The sequence below is a fragment of the Aythya fuligula genome, chromosome 11, assembly GCF_009819795.1.
Source record: "Aythya fuligula isolate bAytFul2 chromosome 11, bAytFul2.pri, whole genome shotgun sequence".
Classification (NCBI taxonomy): domain Eukaryota; kingdom Metazoa; phylum Chordata; class Aves; order Anseriformes; family Anatidae; genus Aythya; species Aythya fuligula.
The window spans coordinates 2,851,059-2,873,569 of record NC_045569.1 but is presented as its reverse complement, the minus strand read 5'-3'; the positions used below and the strand labels follow the sequence as shown (position 1 = coordinate 2,873,569).

Sequence of the window (22,511 nt, the reverse complement as noted above, 5' to 3'; positions counted from 1 at the left end):
TGCAGTTAAATATTTCTTTGTATTCATATTGTCAGTTCATTTGTCCCTGTTTAAATATTTCACTTAAATATTTAATCAATATGCTGATTGTCACTTGAACACTATAATTATGTTTTAATTGAGTAGGGATACAGATATTTATTATTATCAATTTAAAAAAGGAAATATTTGTTTATTTACACTTGAAGACACTTGCACGTCAATCACTACTTGGAATACAGGGACACAAAATTGTTCAACTGAAAGATTTTTGAAAACTTTGAAGTTTCTTTGGACATGCTGAAATCTTTTAAAGGGAATCTTTTCATTAATCTCACAGCAGCATAGCTCCTAAGCAGGGAAAGGATTTCTGCTTACCCAGTCCAAAAATCCCATTGCTGTCACAGTGCAGTACTCGCTTTCGTATTAGTTTATCAAGTTTTTGTTGTTTTTTGTTTTTGTTTTTGTTTTTTTCCTGAACAAGACAGTAAATCAATACCACTGACAAAACTAAGCTACAGATAACTTCTGTTAGTGAGCATTCACATACTGAACATCACTGCATCTGTCATGTGGATAACCTTGAATCACAAAGAACAGCATAAAAGCAATGCACAGTGAATGCTTAATTATCTATCATCTTTTGTTAGTATTGGAACACACACCAAATATTTTTAATGGTATAAACATTGACATTTAGATATACTATGCTCATTCTACAAACTAAGAAATAAGACAAGTAAGGAAGATACATCTAGGCTAATCCGTGCCACTACATTTATTTTATTTTTTAAAATCATCTCCAATTATAAGTCACTTAATATGGTGCCACTACCTCACCATCTTTCCTGTACCAAACATAGTTCTGTAAGGGTACAAAGGATAGCTTATTATGAGTAGTTTTTTGTTTAATGTTAGCCTTCAAAGTCAATTATCCTCATTTTTTTTTGTAAAATTTATATATATGTATGTATGTATGTATGTATATGTATATATATAAATCCATCTCAGGAGATGACATTTATTCAAGTGATTATATTTCAGAAGCAAAAAATGTCTCTAGAATAGATAGGGTTAGTAGTTAAAGATAGGAGCAAAATGACATACACTGTGGTGTGTAGGTGGGAAAGAAGAAAAGGGAGAATGTATTTGATTGTATTTAAGGTTGATACTGAGTCAAAAAAAATAATAACACACACACTCTAAACCCATCCTCTCATAATTATTACCAGTACTTAATAGCTCTGATTTCAATTCTGTTAGAAAATTGAGGGGAAAAAACCAACAACCAACCAACCAAAAACAACAAAACAAATACAACCAAACAAAAATAAACAAACAAAACAACAAAAAACCCACAACCTCTTCATTGTCCCTAATGATACAGTAAACATGAAACTGAAAAAATAGGTGTTGGATTCAAGAAATTCTGTTTTGAATTTTTGTTTTTAATCAAGAAGCAAAGCTACAATTAAAGGTCCCTATCTGGTCCTGCAGTGTTTTTTAAAACACAATTTTTCACGTACAATTTTTCCTCAAATGCTTAAATTCTGTCCCCTCCCATACATAGAAGTGATTTTCCTCATACTTTTATCTTAGCATTCTTACATCCAAAAAGATTCCAAGAAACCTTAGCTATTGCAAGCAGACACTGTGGCAATTTTTTATATAAAGAGAGACATTCTCCAGACCAAAAGCTTGGCACTTTTCCTATCTGGTCAATGTTTGAGTAAATATTCATTAGCTGCCATCCCTGTGGTGAGCTACTGGCTGTCATCTCATATTTAATCAGAACTGCCTAACTCAATCTCTTAATTCCATAGGCTAACATTAAACGCATACGTCCCATATATTCTTTCTGGAACTTCAGGACCTTCAAATGGCACTTTGCTGTCCAGACAGTTGCTAATAAGTCACCTATGTATTTTCCAGTGAAGTAACAGTTCATGTTTGTTGTATCTGAGAAGAGATAACTGAAACTGCAGCACTCCAACTTCTCTGTTATGGGCAGATATTCTGTAGTTGTCTGTTTTAAAGACCATCCACATGAGAAATCTCCCCACACACAGTCACCTCTATTCTAAGTTAAACCTACTTCCTTAAACAACCAAGAATAGTGGAAAAAATAAATTTTATATATATATATATATATATTATATATATATATATATTATTATTGCTGTAGCTCCTCTGCTCTTAAAAGCCTCCAGTGATGGATATCCTGCAGCCTGCACCAATGCCTAAGAACCTTCCTTGCAGTTAAACCTTCCTGAAGATCATTATTTCTTTTCCCAATTCCTTATAGACAAAGACAGTTCCCTTCTTGGGGAAGCAGGATCTTACTGTACACCTACATACAGAGGTTACTTTCTTTGATGAATTACTCATTTTTCTCATCATTCATTTTCTCATGAGAATTACTCATTTTATTTGTAAATACTATACCATCTGTAAAACACATTAGAATTGTTTAGTTTTCTGATCTTGTGCTACATATATTCTTTAATGTTCTTGTGATGGCCCTTTTTAACCACAAACACACTTGCAAGTAGAAATCTTATTTTGGTTAAATATTGGTAGAGATTTATCCTTCATGACTCAGATTTTTTAAACACTTGCACTTAATGTCATATCAATTATTTAAATTGACACGGACTAAAGCACAATTAGAATTTAAACAGAGGACAAAATAACATGTCAATAAAAAGGAAGTGTAGTGACAGCTTCAGAAATTTGCAAGCTAGGTCATCTCCTCTAAGTAATCCCTATCTTTTTATTTTGTTTCTCACACAAAAATGTTGAAAAATCCAAGAATCTTTTTTTCTTTTTTCTTTTTTCTTTTTTTTTGCTTTTAAATATATGCTATAGGTACTATATGAATTCAAAAACAATGTTCCATTTAGTTTGTAATCTCATCTGATATAAAATACATTAAGAAGGAAAAACAAGGTATAGTGGTACACAAAAGGCAGACAAACGGTATTGGTTTTGGTTCTCCACTGAAAGTGTGTTTTTTGAACTAATTAATTAAATCTAAAGATTCTAAAAATTTAAATCACAGATGATGTGGATGATAGTAATCTAACCAGTTGGCTATAATACAGATGTATTGCCTCAATTTGAGAGAAGAACACACAACATTAAAAGCCTATGAAACACACAAATATATAAAGTAAGTCTATTTACTATTTTGTTTAACAGTTACTAGTAAATCTGACATACTCTTTCGATGACTAGAAAACACACCAACCTCTAGCTCATTAGTTTTGAAGCTAGCATTGACTGTAAGTTGTATGGTGGCCACTGGTGAAATAGGCACTGCTTCACTAAGAAGATTAACCAGAATTTAAAAAACATCATTGGCGTTTTGAAAATATGAATTGGATTCAGGCACCAGAGAAAATGAGCTTCTGGACATGTCTTTCTGGGCTGTACTATAACTGCCATATACAACGATGACACAAGTTCATTGTTTCTGAAAATTTATCTACAACCTAAGCCAATGACACATGCAGATATTGCCTTTAAATATTTACAAACTGGGAATAAAAATACTACTGTATTTACTATGAGGGTGGTGAAACACCGAAACAGGTTGCCCAGAGAAGTTGTGGATGCCCCATCCTTAGAAGTGTTAGATTGCCAGGCTGGATGGGGCTTTGAGCAGCTTGGTCTGTTGGGAGGTGTCCCTGCCCATGGCATGGGGGCTGCATTAGGTGGTCTTAAGTTTCCTTCCAACCCAAACCATTCTATGATTCTTTCAAAGCAACCAAATCTTTTCAGAAGAACTAGATGTCTGAAGTTACAATTTCTGGATTAATATGCAATGAAGATAAAATGGCCTAACTACAATAATTTCTCACACATCTAAACAAAGTTTCAAAATATCACTTTTTTTCTGTTCCAGGAAAAAAAAAAAAAAAAGGCAACAACAACCTGATGGGCGGGAACCATGTGGACTTTTAAGAACCAGTGGAAGGAACTGGCTCTCTTGGAAAGTCAGCAATCACAACCTCAGATTCTGCTGTTACTAATAACAACTTACATGATGAAGAAATCTTATACTAAGTTCTTCCTTGACCTGAGAAAATTCTTTATGTTATAGTAATACATCAGTAGTTTTAAGAAGAGCTCTTACCTTCTGAATAGCCCTGGCCCATCTTGCTTTTGCAAAATTTCTTCCAGTTTGATTTTTATTTCTTCTGGTGAAAGAAAACATATTTAGAATAACTAAGTATAGAAAAAAATTAAAGAGCTCTTAAAAGTGTACAGACATACTGATCAAGGCTAGGTAAAACCGTAGTCTTTTCTGTGTTTCTTCTGTATATACTACATGCTTTTTATACTAGAAAATATTAGCTTTATGGAAGTTATTCTTAATATGAACTTATGAAAACTTACCCCAGTATTTCTTGGAAAAGTAACTTTATACTTACAGGAAAATAACTAAGCACCACACAGCATCATCTTTCTACTCAATATGTAGAGCTGTTCATTAAGTACTCTATCAGTAAGTGCATTCACAAGTAGCTTTACTTTGCACATAATAATACCAAACAAGATATATTTAAACATGTAAGAAAACTCTTTATTATGATCTCTTTAGGTCTCAACATGGAAGATTTTATTCATATCTGACAAATGATACATTATGAACTAGATCAGTATTTGTTATAGTGGATAACCAGTTTCTAGTTCATTTTTCCAGAAGGAAAATTAAAGTTGCAATTAAATATATATATATATATACACATGTATATTATTTCAAACACCTTTAGTTTTGTATGGATTTGAATGCTGAAATTAATAACATAAAAAGCCACTATTTTAAGTCTCAATAATTAATATTTTGATTGTCTTACTTTCATTACAATGAATATAAGGATAGACAAACACATTTCCCTCTCCTCTTTATTCTCTACTAGGGTTCTTAGTTGATAAAATAGAGCAGAATATTTATAGTGAAAAGTCCCTAGATCTGCTGGATGATTTAACTGTAAAATTAGAGCACGGCACACACATGCTTGATTCAGCATAGAGGGAAAAATATACAGACACTAGACAGTAAACAAAACACATGTAAGAAAATATCAGACTGAGGTTCTGAAACAATTCTCATCTATCCAGGCATTCTGAAGCAGTTAATATATGTTCAAGGACAGAAGACTTGCTCACAGTAACCCCTTTGGATTACTTGGAGCTACAGTAATTCTAAGAGTATACTTGGCTTGCAAAGACATGACCCTTGCCCTTATATAATTAATAAGTTATGAAGGAACATTGGCAAAGGAACGTATTTCCTCCTTATTCTGCTTCATAAGTAAGGATTACAAGATCTTTGATATCAAATGGCAGGATAATATGAAAAAAGTGTTGGTGGCTGGGAGGCTGGGGGGGGGGTGGGAAGGGAGGGGCACAAAAGACTGAATTTTCTCAGTAAAGGCAAATCCTTGTGAGACAGTTAGCAGTCATCCACTGTTTGCTAATGGCACTAAAAGAATTAGTGAGAGGTTATCTTAGAACCATCAGCTCTAAAACCTTCAGCTATATCACTAAGAGGAAAATAAAAAAAAAAAAAGCGACCAAAACAAAAACTCACATTTAATCACTTAAGCATAAGTAACAGAAATCTTTGAAACAGGAATGTCATGCAAGAGATTGCCCCCCACACTCAGAAGCTACGGAAATCAATTTTAATGATATTTCATTATTCAGCTGTTTCACCACACCTGTGAAGAACGTTGATTTAAGTTGTAATATACTAACTCAGTTCATGACTTTTACACACAGGTTAAAGTCATTAGTATAATCTCTAGCATTCCTGAGGAATTTATGTAATTCAAAATATACAGCCTCATACAATAAGAGGTAAGTAGTAAAATAAGATTATATAGTAAAAATTTATAGGTGTAATATATGGAGGGCTGTAGCAGCCTCTCTACTAAGTAAGGTATTACTAGTATTAATACTATACTTTAGTAATATCCTTAGGTCCACACAGTCCTACTTAATTATCTTGGATTTCTAGAATAATGTTCTTTTATTTGAAGAGAGAAGTGTTCTCTCTGATAAGCAAAGTAGACCAAACATGATTCAAGTGAAGCATGAAGAGGTTTGTCTTCCCTTGCTCTTATCTTTGGCGCTGCATATTTGCAGGTTCAGCCTTTTTCCTACTTGCCTTTTTTTTTTTTTTTTTTTTTTTTTTTTTAATATAATGTAAAACATCCAAGTGATATTAGAAATTAATCCATTCCATCACGTTGCTGTTATTTAGATGGGAAATATAAGGCAATAATTAACTTCAGGAATTTTTAAGGTAATTAGTTTCAAGGTCAGAAGAGGAATTGATTATCAATGTTGATTCAGAAAAAAAAAAGAAAAAAAAAAAAAAACAACAGAACAACAAAACAGATTAGAACCATTTTCTCTGCCTTAGCTGACAGTAAGCAGGGTCAAGAGCATTCTTATGTTTTGAAGGATAGTACAAAGTCAGACAAAAGCATTTAGTTAGTCTGGATAACTTTTATAAAGTCATTGGTCTGTGATCAGTCTGCTCAGCAGTGCAGACATCTAAGGCAGTGTGTTCAAAACTTGTTCCTACAACATACTGTGGTTTCTGAGAGGTAACTGGTCAGCCTCCTGTAGCTCACAATGATAGGAAGAAAAAAATAGAGAAGTCTCATCATGAGAAGTCCAGAAATACTCAGATACAATAAAATGAGCATGTAGCCCAGGTCAAAGTTTTGATGCACTGTGCATCAAACTTGTCGGGTCTTTTGATCTCCCTGTCATATGAACCTAAATTACCAGTCTTGGTGAAGTTAATTTACCATCAGAAGACATATATGCACAGGAATGCGCAGGCTAGATAAACGTGAAGGCTGTTCACAGTTTTATCAAAAGCTAAGGATTTTTAGTAGAGCACAAAAATTACACTGACACTTCCATTTAACAGATGCTTCACCTATCAATTTTGTTGCCCAAACACATTAAAATTGGTCCAGCATTTCAAAGACAAAGGGCATTTTCATGGCACTTCTTATAAAATTAAATCTCAGTATTGACTGTTGAAAAGCAGTTAATTACAGAGCAGTTACAATGTGGCTACATACAAATAATTACATCTTCTGAATGCTTATTTGTTTGCAATACACAGTCTAGAACACCTGCATTGATTTCTAAATATTCATCATTAATGTTGCTTTCATCAGCTCCGACTATAACCTGAAATAAACTGTAGGAAAAAAAAAAAAAGTTTTGACATGATTACACTCTATTTTTTCCTCCTCAAAAACATATATTATTAAGCACTTATTATTCAGCAATTTCTACTGCCCACTACCAACACTCATGCTGAAATTAACACATTCTGCTTAAATCAATCTCTAGTGGACTGGTCAAGCACAACTCTATCTTGATAGCACACTACCCCAAAATTGTTTATATTTGTTTTACTTGAAATAACTTTCTGGAAAGCAACTGACACTGGTCATTCCTGTAAGAATATAAAATATATAGATGCTTATTGTCATTTGTAGTTAGTTCACAGGGAGGATGGAAAAGAATATGTAAAGATGAACAGCTTCAGCATCTTTTAGCATAAGCAAAAGAAAAAAAATAATACTTTTCAAGTACTAAAGCTATAGCTTCTGAAAAATATACATATGAATGTACCTTGGGAAGCATATAATAAGTCCATAAGGTACTTGAAACTTTTGAGGGAGGATTTACACATCTGTTGGTGCAGTGAAGCTCATCTAGAGAACTATCCAGATCTAGGGAAGTTGATACCAGAGTTGGCACACTGGGCCAACTTGATGTTTATTGTTGTCGACGGAAGGAAGACACAGACGCTGAATATGAGTGAACACTGAACTTCAACTTTAATGGATAGCTCAGTCGCCCTTTATCTAGTTCGAACATAATCAACTCATACATATTGCAAAAACTAAGCTCAGCATTGGCTAACATTTCCCGCTCTTTTCAGTTTGTTTCTCCTTCTTTTAGCCACCGTCCCGCCTTAGGGGCCTTCCCAATCGCCCAAGGGCATCGTGTCCTTGATCCTGATTGGCTCTCAGCCAGCTGCGTACGTGCCAGACTCATGTGAGTTGAGTACGGTACTTCACTAGCCCATTGCCTCCTAACTGCCCAACATCCACATGTCCTATTTCACTTAACCATTCCTCCACAATTCCCCCGTTGTTATTTTGCGCTACAAATACCTTCTCTGTGAGTTGCTCTAGTTTCTTAGTTAGGCAGTTAAGGATTATACGTGCAGCAACTAAAAAAATAATAATAATAATATAAATCAATATAATTATAAGTAGAAAGCGAAGTCCCTCTTTAACTAACAAAACCCATCCACCCATGTTCCCAAAAACAGATTTAAGCCAACCTTCAAACCAACTATCTTGTACTACAATTTTTTGTGTATGATCCCTTAACCGTTTCAACTGGTCGTGAATTGACTAACCATGGTCAGAAAGATAAAAGCAGCACATTCCTTCTACATCTTCACACCCATGTCCCTGAGCCAGCAACAAGAAATCAATAGCGGCCCTATTTTGCAATACAGCATGTCTTAGACTCTCCATATCTTGTGACATTTCAGAAAGAACTTGTGTTGTTACATTCGATTGTTTAACAGCCCAACAAGCAAGCTTATTAATGTTAGTCAAAGCGTGTGCAGTTCCCACACCAGGCACCAAAGAAACAAAGAATCTTTCTGCTGGACCCCACAATTCTACATCATCATTACAGTCAGAACCCAGAGTTTTTAGTTCTCGTTTAATTCTTCTGCTCCTTGTCGAGTTCTGCCACGAGTGTAAATCTGGAGCGAAAAGTGTGAGTCGCCCTAGGTAACACGGTCCTCCAAAAGCATTGGCTGGTACTCCTTGCCATGCACGGTCTCCGCAGATCAAAAACATGCCAGAGAGAAGCAGCACAGCCGCCGCTGCTTCCATGGTTACGTCAGACAGGCTGCAGGGTCCTGATGTCCGTCCCTCTGCTCTGTGCTGACTCGCCACACGGTGAGCTCCAAGCGCAGCGCTGCTCGTGGCGGTGACTGAGGGGGGTGGGGAGGCTCCCATTGCCCCGTAGCCCCGAGGCAGCGTTATCATTCTCTCTGAAGGCGGCAGTGGGCAATGCCCAGCTCCAGCACTTCCCGGCTATCCCAGTCGCTCTGTAGCGGCAGCAGCGACTCCCTGCTCAGCCTGATGTGTAGCTAAAGCGTTAGTGACTGTTCTCCAAGGCTTCAATAAATTTTTTAGCAGACTTAATATCATTAATAACATCAAACAATTTGTCCCCAAATTTACGCCACTCTGCTTGTTCAAAAAACTGTATCAGGATTTGTAAAACAACCCTGCGCTACTGCACATGCTAACAACCCTGGTAATTCTTTTTTTTACAATCTATATCTAAAATGCTCCGCTTTTCTAAAAAGCATCTGAGCAAATTATACGCCGCTTGTCTTTCATACCTTTATATATACAGTTGCAGCCTTTGCAAAGACCTCGGCGGCGCTTTTCCGGCGGGACCCTTTATAGGCTCATCCCGAGTGCGGGGACTCCCTTCCACCTTCTGAGCTGCGGGTGCGGGGACTCCAAGTTTTCGTCCCTTTCACCTTTCAGACCTCGGCGACGCGTGACCGGCGGGATCCTCTCCCGGGTGCGGGGACTCCACGTCCCTTTCACCTTCCCGACGCGGGTGCGGGGATTCTTGTCCCTTCCACCTCCTGGGCTGCGTTGCAGGACCGGATCCTCCCTTATTCCGTCGAACACGTGGCCCAGGATCACTGCCAGCAGTGTCCAAATCCCGTTCAGACCGGTCCCTGTTCGGGCGCCAATTTGTTGTCGACGGGAGGAAGACACAGACGCTCAATATAAGTGAACACTGAACTTCAACTTTAATGGATAGCTCTGTCGCCTTTTATCTAGTTCGAACATAATCAACTCATACATATTGCAAAAACTAAGCTCAGCATTGGCTAACATTTCCCGCTCTTTTCAGTTTGTTTCTCCTTCTTTTAGCCACCGTCCTGCCTTAGGGACTTTCCCAATCGCCCAAGGGCATCGTGTCCTTGATCCTGATTGGCTCTCAGCCAGCTGCGTACGTGCCAGACTCATGTGAGTTGAGTACGGTACTTCACTAGCCCATTGCCTCCTAACTGCCCAACATCCACATGTCCTATTTCACTTAACCATTCCTCCACAGTTTATAATATGAACATACACCTGGGCTACTATAAACTTGCCCTTGCTATGGCACCTGCCAGGTGATTATCTGGAGCTGATTGTATTGAAATAGTTTGCAACTGAAAACAAAGCATCTTGTATCACCAGTTTTCAGAGCAACTCTCCTACTTAGTAGAAGAGAACACTGTTCATAGTGAAAAGTTTATCTGGAACTTGGATTTGTAAAAGTGAGATCCCAGACTTAAGAATTTTCATTCTACAAAGCTATAATTTAATTTTAACTCATGTCACTGATCTCAAATATAGAGTACAGATAAAAGAATTGGTATAACATTAAAAAGCTATGTAATGAGATCCAGTTTCATAAAAACACTAGGAAGAATACTAGGCAGTACACGTCTAAGCTACAAAATGTTAAGAGGACATAAATGACCAAAAAAAAACCCCACACAACTGTAAAGGAGAATTAAGAAGAGGGCTAGGCTTTCCACAGTTAGATTTTTATTTTATTTTTTTAATTCTCACAGATTCATGCAAGTTAGGACTACCTAACTACTCCATATGTATATATATGCATGTATATGTACACATATTTTCATATCTCACTGACAAGAGAAGTCAGAATTTGCTCCATGATACCTTTCCTGTAGTATTAAATATACCCTTGCACAAGTTATTATTTGCAGGTGTTCAAGTTGCACTTCAAAATTCATTTTCCCAACACTAAAGCAGAAAGTAATAAAAAACAAATAAAACCACGCTCATGGCCCGACCACTCATTTCTACAGCAAAGTTTATTTTTCAACTTGCTTACACTATTTTCTTTCACATTTGCTTTCTTATTATCTCTACTTTAGAAACTTTACCATCTTCACTTATCCGTCCACATCACATATATTTCAACTGCTTTCACTTACAATAATTCACATTTACAGTTCTAGGTTCTTGATTATTTTTTTTGTTTTGTTTTGTCTTAAGTCTACAACTATGAAGCTTTAGTTTCTTTGGGATAAGGTACTAGATTTCCTCTCAGCTTGTATTTTGAACATAATATTATCTGTGCTAATGAAATTATTTTCTGATTTTGAGATCACCTTGTGTACCTGCCTAAGTTTTAAAAGTACAACAATAATATTCAGACCAAAATATTTACTAAACACATGAAAAAAATCAAAACAAACGAACAGATTTATATGCATATAGGTATGTGCTTAGTGTTTTTCTTCCCAGTGTTTTTCTTCCCCAATATTTGATTATCTTCTAGTGAAACATCTAGATATGCATTTATCCCTATGGAAATAAAAATGTTGTTTTTGCAGTTACATTGTTTAAAAGTAAGGAAGGTGGTATTGAGATATGCTTGCAAAGATAAGAAAAGTTAGCAGACAACATTGTAAAATGCAGATAACCAGACTCCTTAGAACAATTAGGTGGAAATCACTGAGTCAAGTCAGATAAGCGAAGAAATATTACCACTTCAAACAGTAAAAAAGTCAAAAAAAATCTGAAATTTAACAAGCCAGCAACTGAAGGCCATGTATTGTCTGTGAAACATTGGGTAGGTTGTGAACCTGGATTACCCAGTCAATGGGGAAACAGGGAAGCGTCCTAGTCATCAAGAAATGAAGTATATAAACTGCACTGTGTGACTAGTAGGTGCGTTCCTACTTGTGGGACGCCCACCATTGCAATCACAAATAAATTACTACTTCACTGAAGTCGTTGCCTGAGCCTAAGTTATTGGCTACAGAATGTTTCTCACAATCCCCATAGTGAAACTCATATTTTTACAGAATCACAGAATCTCTAGGTTGGAATCTCAAGATCATCGAGTCCAACCTCTGACCTAACACTAACAGTGCCCACTAAACCATATCCCTAAGCTCTACATCCAAACGTCTTTTAAAGACTTCCAGGGATGGTGACTCCACCACTTCCCTGGGCAGCCTGTTCCAATGTCTAACAGCCCTTTCGGTAAAGAGGTTCTTCCTAAGATCCAACCTAAAACTCCCCTTGCACAACTTAAGCCCATTCCCCCTCCTCCTGTCACCAGGCACGTGGGAGAACAGACCAACCCCCACCTCACTACAGCTTCCTTTAAGGTACCTGTAGAGAGCGATAAGGTCACCCCTGAGCCTCCTCTTCTCCAGGCTGAACAATTCCAGCTCCCTCAGCCGCTCCTCGTAGGACTTGTTCTCCAGGCCCCTCACCAGCTTCGTTGCCCTTCTCTGGACTCTCTCAAGCACCTCCATGTCCTTCTTGTAGCGACAGGCCCAAAACTGAACACAGTACTCGAGGTGTGGCCTCACCAGAGCCAAATACAGGGGGACGATCACCTCCCTAGCCCTGCTGGTCACACTGTTTCTAATGCAAGCCAGGATGCTATTGGCCTTCTTGGCCACCTGAGCACACTGCTGGCTCATATTCAGCCGACTATCCACCATCACTCCCAGGTCCTTCTCTGCCAGACAGCTCTCCAACCACTCATCTCCCAGCCTGTAGCTCTGCTTGGGGTTATTGCACCCCAGGTGCAGGACCCGGCACTTGGCCTTGTTGAACTTCATGCAGTTGACCTCAGCCCATCGGTGCAGCCTATCCAGATCCTCCTGCAGAGCCTTCCTACCCTCGAGCAGATCGACACACGCACCTAACTTGGTGTCATCTGCAAACTTACCGAGGGTGCACTCAATGCCCTCGTCCAGATCATCGATGAAGATATTAAAGAGGACTGGCCCCAGCACCGAGCCCTGGGGGACGCCACTAGTGACTGGCCTCCAACTGGACTTGACTCCATTACTTGACTCTTTGGGCCCGGCTATCCAGCCAGTTTCTAACCCAACAAAGCGTGCGCCAGTCCAAGCCACAAGCAGCCAGTTTCTTGAGGACAATGTTGTGGGAAACAGTGTCAAAAGCCTTGCTGAAGTCAAGGTAGACCACATCCACAGCCTTTCCCTCATCCACCCAGTGCGTCACTTTGTCATAGAAGGTGATCAGGTTCGTCAAGCAGGACCTGCCTTTCATAAACCCATGCTGACCAGGCCTGATCGCCTGCTTGCCCTGCAAGTGCTGCATGTTGACTCTTAAGATAATCTGCTCTATGAGCTTCCCTGGCACTGAGGTTAAACTGACAGGCCTGTAGTTTCCCGGGTCAGTCCTCTGGCCCTTCTTGTAGATGGGCGTCACGTTTGCTAGCCGCCAGTCAACTGGGACTTCCCCCGATAGCCAGGACTGTTGATAAATTATGGTAAGTGGCTTGGCCAGCTATTCTGCCAGTTCTCTCATTACCCTTGGGTGGATCCCATCCGGCCCCATCGACTTGTGCACATTGATTCAAAGATCGAAGCCGTAATTCCTTTAAGTGGTATATTCTTTATTGCAGCACTGGATGCACCTATCGTACGTGCCTAACTGTTCTCCACCTATCGTGCATACCCAAAGCAAAAAGCAGTCTTGAATTTATACAATCAATCTACCAATATTCTACAAGCACCTATACATATGCATTACCTATCCCCGCCTTCCCTCGCTTCTCATGCTAATTAGCCTTTTGGCACCTTGCGCCTGCGCAGAGCCTTCCAAGAATTGTGGGCAGGGGTCTTTGGGACGTGGGCAGGGGTCTCTGGGAGGAAGACCCCGAGTCTTCCTCACAGTGTACTTTTCACCTTTGGTCAAGAATCTGCTGAATTGGCATGTTTCTTAATTGCGAGAGCTGGTTGTTGCCAATTCTTCCGTTTGTTGTATCTTTATAATGAATTCCAGTGTCCAGTTTTGAGATTTATAGTCCTTACGTTTGTTTCTCTGTCCGTCTGCCGCTTCCTTATCATGAGTTTCAGTGTCTTGTTTCGAGATATACAGTCCATGTCTGGGGATTGTCCTTGCCTCCCCAATGCCTCCCCAATGCCTCCTTAATCAACATCCAAGTGCCATACCAGGTCACCAACCATTTCTTCGTGTATAGTGAGGGCCACATCCTGCTGTCCATCCTCTTCCACCAGCTCAAGGTACTTTTTTCTAAGTCCAAATATTTCCTCCACTTCTACCTAAGATTTTCATAGGCATAATTCACATTTATGTTGACCTTCCCATTTTTCTGAAGATATTTGTTCTTGCTTTGCCTTTAAGCCACAGTCCTTTTCCTGCACAGCTGCTAAAGATACCCTGCCAATAACTGCACCCTATTTAACCCTCCTCTTCCTGGAGATAATTAACTACTTGTTTTAACTATTAGTTTCAAGGAATTACTTTCTTCTCCTTAGTGTGATTTCACCCTTAAGACTATATGTTTATGGGTCGTTGCCATCTGCAGTACAACTGATTGAGGAATTCACAGCTTATTTTAACAATTACATTCCAATTACATTATTTCTATGTCCCGACTTACAGTATGACCAAAAAAATATGTGCATCATTACAGATAACGAGGTAGTAATATAGTTGGAGTAGCTGAAAATGGTTACTGGAACGGGGGGATAACTTCTTAAATCAATGTAATTGACAAAATCATTGGTTTGGTACACTGTGAAGTTAGAGCATAAATTAAATTTGTCTTCATTTTTACGTTTGCATCAACATAATTGTAGTGTACATGACTTCTTTTGAGTAAGACCCATTAGCGTACCATTCAAATACCTCTCACAGGCCTCAAGACAGCCTGCAGCATTACTGCAGATATCATCCCTGAACATAGTGCTGTGAGAGATTAGTCTTTTGAAATGCTAGGTGAAATAAATATTGACATCGACCTAAATGGAAAACAGAGAAACTATGTGAGCACAACAAAAAAGTTAGTTTCTATATGCGAAGAGGACAGAGGCCAGAAAAGGGATGAACTGACAATATATCACTATCTTTTGTTTATTAGGAAATTGCAGTTAAAAAGGAGTAAGTTGGAACTGATAGAGGAACAGAGAAGAAAAAAAATTGTTTTCGAGCTGAAGCAGCCTGAATTATGATGTTAGTTTTGTCATCCCCTCTCAATGCAAAAATAAGAAGAGGAATAATGCAAGTTGTCATTCAAGACCTATTGTTAGATGTGCTGTGAAATAGCTTCATTTATGCTACCATTTACACGCTGTGACAAACTAAACAGTCTCTAGGGCACAAGTCTACAGTATGATAGAGCTTTTCTACTCCACTTTGACAGCAAAGTACTGAAAGGTTATCTTTTTGTCAATCTTCAATAGTTAGAAATACACTAGTGCAGAAGCTAACACACATGCACATGCACAAAGGCAAAATATTTTATATAAAAGCTTGAATTCAGACTGAGAACAAACATTAGACAGGGTTTATGGAGACAGCCAAAGGTATGCAACAATTTATTATACTTCTGAGATATCCACAAAATTCTTCAGTACTAAACCCCTCAAGTACAGAAATTCTTAAAATAATTAAGTTACTTCAAATGGTTTGACTTTGAATGATGTAGATATATTTTGGTTTCATCATCATGGAGTTTTCTTTTTGTTTGATGAACTCTATTTCTCAAACATGGATACACACATTTTTCACAAGGTTTAGTTTACAAAACTGTGTGACTTTTATTATTATTATTATTGTTGTTTTAAATACTAGAGGAAATGATTCAATTATGTTAAGTATTATTCTGAAGAACAACTGCAAATGAAGACCTAGTGCTAAAGTGGATGAATCATAATAGTTTGGTTGGAAGGGACCTTCAAAGGTCATGAAGTCTGACTGCTTGACCAATCAAAATGCCTCTTGAACACTGACAGAGACTGTGCATCAATCACCTCCCTAAGAAGCTTGTTCCAATGTTTGACCACCCTCAAAGTATTTTTTTTATTATTATTTTTTTATTTATTTATTCCCCCCTCACATCCTCAATATCCAGTCTGAACCTCCCTGGCACAGCTTTGTCCAATTTGTATGTGTCCTGGTTACCAGAGAGAAGATATCAGCACCCTCTCTCCCACTTCTGCCTCATCAGAAAGGAATACACAGCAACAAGGTCACCTCTGAGCCTCCTTTTCTTCCAACTAGCCAAACCAAGTGTTCTCAGCCTCTTCTCATAGGACATGCCTTCCAGCCCTTTTATCAGCTTTGTTGCCTCCTCTGACTGCTTTCAGGTATCTTCATATCCTTTTATACCATGGAGCCCAGAACTACACATAAAAATCAAGGTGAGGCTGCACCCGTGCTAAATATAGGGGGATAAACACTTTTGACTGGCTAGCTGTGCTGCGTTTTATGCAGCCCACCCACTCAAAGCTGTGAACTGGACTAGACTAGAACTGGACAAGAAGCTGTTATTCAGATAGGTGGAAAAGAGATTTTGTGATTTCAATCTTAGTATACTTAGTGTAGTGCCAATATTTTCCTGTACATTGCTGCAGAATAGTAGCTTTGAAGACTCCTTCTTACCCCCCACCCCTCCACCCCCACCCTTCTTCTCTGGCAAAGTGTATCAGACAGTAAATCAACATTTTACCAAGTAACCTACTAGCTTTTCTGATGAATACAGGGATACAAGACAGACTTCCTAACTGAGAAATCCTCAAGATATATTCTCTCCTCAGTGCTGCAATAGTTACATTCCAAGTACAAGATATTTATCAGAATAAAAGCACATGCAATTAGGACAGCAACTGATTTACAAGACCAGGTGACACAAAGAAACACATGTTGGTCCAAATAAGACACAAGAAAGACAGTTTTGCTGTCCTGTGAAGTACTGGCTTCTAATCCACCTTGCCTCTGTTACAAAACAGAGATATATCTCCTGCACTGAAATGTTGAAGCCATTCCTTACAGCAAATTCCTTTATACACGAAAGCAATTTTGACAGCAAAAATGGCCCATTATTTCTGAGAGATATTATGCTATACTGAGGTCATCCTGTTTAAGGCAAACAATTCCTTAACCAATCTAAATAAAATAAATCGTGATAGATAATTCATGGTTCTCAATGTTCTATATTTGAAACATATTCTGCAGTTTTATGTAGGTGAATATTAATGAAGTATTTTAATGTTGTTTTTCAGTAGATTTAATTAAGATGGTATTAGCATGCTAGACAATTATTTATAGTTAAATTAAATAGTGGAAAGGCTATATACCATACGTTTTTTCCACTTACAGTTCATTTGCAGTTATGCCTATAGATCTAGTTCAATTGCTCAAATGCTTCTTCATCCATACATTTCTGCTTTTCTGAATATAGAGCATAGTTTAATTATTTATGTTTCGGTATAAAAATCTGCATCTACAAATATGACTGGAAAAGAAATAACTTTTTTCATGTTGTAGATAGTCTTGAATAATGTGAACTGTGCAGTGCAATAAGGAGCTGTAAGAATAAGCCTCTGCTTCACAGGCTAAATGAATCATTAATACATACTATTTATTCTGTAAACATTTTTCCTTGAACACTTTTTTCTTTTCTAGAGCAGAATGATATTACAAACAATAATAATCCATACCTTTTCCAGAAAAAAACAAACAACTCACAATCAACAAAAAATCTCTGAGGTTTGCTTTGTGAATTTAATGCTGCTCCTGTTTTCACTTCCGTTCATTATGATTTGCAGCAATCAAGCAGTAACAGAGAAGGCTCTACTGCTGTATATAAACATCTTTAGCTTAATACTGCTGTACATAAACAGCTTAAACCACTGGGAAAAAAATGAAATAAAATGCATATATATTTGTCTATATTGGAATTTAGTATCCTAATCTACTCATATTCAAGTAGTCTTTGAACATAACTGCACTGTGGAAAGCAGTTGGGTTTTAGTCCAAACTTAATCTCTATCTCTAGTATCTGCTATATGTGATCAGTATTTTCCTTGCCCTTCAGCAATTGTTGCAGCCTGAAGTAAAAGGTGTTGTCATGTGCTTATACACATTTTCTGACCTAAAATATTGATATTGAAGACAGAAAAGGAAGAGTGTCCAAAGCACATGATTTTACTATTTGAGATTATTTCAATCTACTTACATGAGTTCAGGAAGACATGTTCAGTTTTAGTCATGTATCAATAATTACTATTCAATGGACAATGCTAGAAAAATCACATCAATACTAGAAATCCCATTTGAAAATCTGTACAGATAGGTAATCAATCACATAAGAAAAAAAAAAGTAATATGAAGTTCATAACATTTTTTTTTTTTTCATTTTATGCCAATCATAATTCTAGCCAAGGGTTTGTAACCAAGCCATCACAATGCAAGTGATATTTGCAAATTATTTCTAGTGGTTTCATTCTATGTGACTGTATTGGTTTCCTTTGAGGAAGCATTTTAAAGATGTAATATGGCACGGCACTAGTAGCCTAATTAAACATTTTCTTCTCTTCCCGCAGGAACACTTTTCTCCTTCTGTTATATAGATCTTCCTATAGATCTCTTGAGCCTCTCTACCTGAAAATGGCTGTGTGTTGTTTTGATTTTTGGGGGGAGAGGGAGCGGATGGGGAGTTGACAATGGGAATTTATCTGAACAAGAATAGATACCTGACTTGGCTATTTTAGCTTTTATATAAAGTGAATAGCTTTTCTTTTAATTTTTGTTTTAGTAGTTTCAAAGGGAATATTGCACAGAGATTGAATACACTTCATTTGCACACATCTGTGAGCATTAATTAGATAAACCATTTCCCAGAAGCTGACAAGGCCACCTACTTATATAAAAGTAGTAATTTAACTAAAGTGTGTGTTAACCTTTGAAGAATGCAAACCTTTTGGTAATTACAGATGCATAACAGTAAATTGTTATAGCTACATGAAAAAAAAAAAAAAAAAAGAAGAATGCATAGACCTTAATTAATCTAGAACCAAGAAACAAAGTTCTTACTGACTTCCCTATTCCATTCACACCAACATCCAATGAATTCTTCATGAATAATGTAATTACATAGAATTTCAGGGGAAGTCAGAATGATTTGTCATTTATTGTGAAAGGTTTTCACCATAACAGATAATACAAAGGCATAAATATTAATAATGAAGTCAATTAAAGCTCAATAACAGGCCATCATAGGATGCAAAAAAAGTCATCAAAACATTTCCAATAATCACAAGCAAAAGAGACACATGAAAAGATTTTAAAAAGTTAAATAGTGATTTATAGGACAAATGAAACAATATAGTTATAGGGAATAATATTGGAAGCTAATAATAACCTTTGCCATGTGACAAAGATATTTACATTTCACAATTGTATAACCTATTTTATAATTAAGTTTTATAGGTTGGTTTGCATACCTCAGCATATCAAACTTTGTCTTTTGTGAGAGTTAGATACCACCTCTTCTCCTAGTAGTAACTTCTCCATGATTATCTCATTGATAGAGTGGAATACACAGTTATGTTGCAAACCAGGAATGATGTGAAAAATCTGTTTTTAAAAACTGTGTTGTATTAAACCCAAAGTACAAAGCCCTATTTCCACAGAGTTCTTCAGAGCATCCCAAGCAGAACTACCAAGATATTTGTCAGATTAATTATTTTACAGCTCTGCAACAGAATGCTTGTCCTTAGAGAAACACAATGTACATAAACTCTATTTTTTCAAATGAGAAATAGTTTGGGTATTAAAACAATAACTCAATGTAATCAATTTATCATCAATAAGAATTTTAAAAATCTACATCAGTAATTTGCAATTTAAATTTTGTGTCCACCAGGACCCTGAATAAACAAATAGACTTTCATATACTAGCCACACCTGGGGCCTCTCCAGGCACTCCTTACATCCCACAAATCCATTTAAGATCAGAGCTGGGCCTCTATTTCCTGCCTCAGGTTATGCTGCAGAAGCGACAACCTCTAGCTCAGATACAGCTCTGCCTGACGATGGACCCATTTATCTACACACTCAGTCTTGTACTGAGTTGTGCTGTCTTAAGCCTGGATCTGCCCTCACTATTTGTTCAATTCCTTATGCCCATTTTGTCAATTTGCTGAGTACAATGTTTTCTGTACACATTGCTCTTTATAAATTATTTTTTTTTCATTGTTAGTCTTCCATTCAAAATCTTTTAACACATACAGTTACTACCAATTTTAAAGTTAACATAGTTGTAAAACTTAAGAAGAGGCATCTTACAAAACCTATAATCTCTTAAACTTAAAATTCACTATCTTTATGGTGCTTAGTATTCTCCAGCTCTAATTTAAACATTGATCATACTTTTTCTACTGTGGATAGCTACTGCAACATTCTTTATAAAAAGTTTTTTTTTTTTTTTTTTCTTAAGTAAGCTTTTTAAAAGTAGCTTTTGAAAGAACTTTTACTCAAGAGCAACAGTTCTAAGCAACAAAAGATCTGAAGGAGAAACATTTGAGAAAAGCAGGAGGGTGGAACTGAAGTCTGCAAGGGCAACAGAGCAGAAAAGGATCATCAATGAGTGTGTTAACTTGAGTGACAGATGAGAATTAAGCCTGGGGAACAATGGAATGAGCTCTCAGCACTACACTGCTATCCTAAAAAAGCTTAAGTTTATATCAAGTGTAAGCCACTGTTACAACAATTTTCTCTTATTGAAAAGATCTACCTTGCTGTAATAAAATAAATTATGAACACATTTTTTTTTTTTTTCCTTTTGGAATTTTAAATGACTGTTCTATGAAGCTAAATGAAGCTTCACTTAATGCAGAATCCCTTTCTATCCACAATGATTTCTATAACTCAGGCAGAAAACAGCTACCTAAAGCAGACAAACTGCTCAGAAGAATGCTCTTCTGAGAAAGAAAGTTCATACTTAGGGGAAGTCACTTAGTGGGAGCTTGACATAAACAGCTATCTTACCTTGCCTTTGGAATATAGAAGTATTTCATGATTTAAACTTATTTATAGAAAAAATAAAACAGCTCTAGGAGAACACCAAATCAAAGAACAATTGCAAGTCAAGTTTATTCTCCTATCATCCCATTGATTAAAAGTGAAAAAAAAAACAACACACTATTACTCGATACTCAGAAAAATTATTTGCATTTAGAATAAAAAGACTAAAAAATTGTTTTTGCCATGGGAAATAGTGTAGAATATTATAAAACAACACATGTTAAGTAGTCCACAGATCTTATCATGCTAGAAACTACAGAAATGAGAGAAAGATAGTTTTCATAAAAATACCTGTATTCCATATTATTTGTGTGAACTAGAAGATATGACAAACTAATTCTCTCCTTGTATGTACTGCAAAGATTCACACATACCAGCTAAAAACTTTTTTTTGACTTTATTTCTTTTTCACAGTAAACATGAAAAGATACAATCATGCATCACGGACAGTTATTCTCAGCTATTCTGTGTTATAGCTTTGAGGGAAAAACTGTCAGTGAAAAGTAACAGGAGAATACAAACATACATGAACAGACATTATCAGCTTAAACAGCTATGGGTACATACTGGAAACATGATTTTAGTTTCAGGAATTACTGACCTGTAGCCTAGAGGTGGAAATTTGCATGGTTTATAAGAATTTTCTGCTTTTGTATAATTTTAATTTTCTTTCATGTGGGCTTGTACAATTAAACATATTACTGGACAAATGATCACTTCAAAAGTGATCTCTTCAAGCAAATTTAGACCTTAGCAAATGTTTCTTTCTCTTTATATAGAAAAATATGGAAGATTAATTACATTTTTAGGAGGCTGTAAAAAATTTCTTAATCTTTGAAACATCCTGAAAGTTAAAAATTCAATTCATCACACCGAAGTGTTTGTTGTTGTTGTTTTTTAATTTTCATCGATTTGAAAAAAAAACTTCATGTTGCTGTTAAAATTAAAATCAAATCTAATGTTTTAAAATGATAATCCTATACATTGGTCTATCATGGTTTTGTATACAGCAACTCTCCCCTTTATTTCCACTGTGATTAAAAGGATGTATGACATCTATTTATTTGTAGGTAGAATAAGAAGTCTGAAGAACCAAGATTTTTAATACTTGTATAAGTAAGTATTTTCTGGTCCTATGGTTGATTTATACCTCTGCAGAAAAGACAAGCATCAGATAACTTATTAATATTCTTTTAAAAAGAAAGAGCTACTGTAATGCCCTTGATTTTATTTTTTAAAGAAATATTTTGTTTAATGTTGCTTGCTTTGGAAGTGCTCCCACTCCATATGACTCCATTTGTTTTAGTTTCATTAACAGGCCCCTGCATAGTACTTTTGTTTTTCTGGTTAACTGGTGACCACTGCATTAACATCGTCTAACATTTTTAATTGGTAATTTTAAAACCCAGCAAATATTTTAAATAAGATTTTGAGTGTAACATTTTCAAAAGTTGAGTAAAATCTTTTGAAAATGAGACATAGAAGCTTACCTTTTGATGCTCAATATTTTTCTTTAATATACTTTTT

The 22,511-nt window shown here is 36.6% G+C and overlaps 1 protein-coding gene across 1 annotated transcript in view; it reads right to left on the bottom strand.

Annotated features, from left to right (window-relative positions):
- Nucleotides 1–796: 796 nt before the first annotated feature.
- The window catches only part of LOC116493487 (protein unc-13 homolog A-like), a 43,450-nt gene continuing 21,735 nt past the window's right edge, over nucleotides 797–22,511 (bottom strand). The window contains exons 7-8 of the mRNA XM_032194944.1: nucleotides 4,118–4,181; nucleotides 797–844 (exon numbers count right to left, since the gene is read on the bottom strand). Of these exons, the coding sequence (XP_032050835.1) occupies nucleotides 797–844; nucleotides 4,118–4,181 (112 nt within the window). The remainder of the gene's footprint in view (nucleotides 845–4,117; nucleotides 4,182–22,511) is intronic.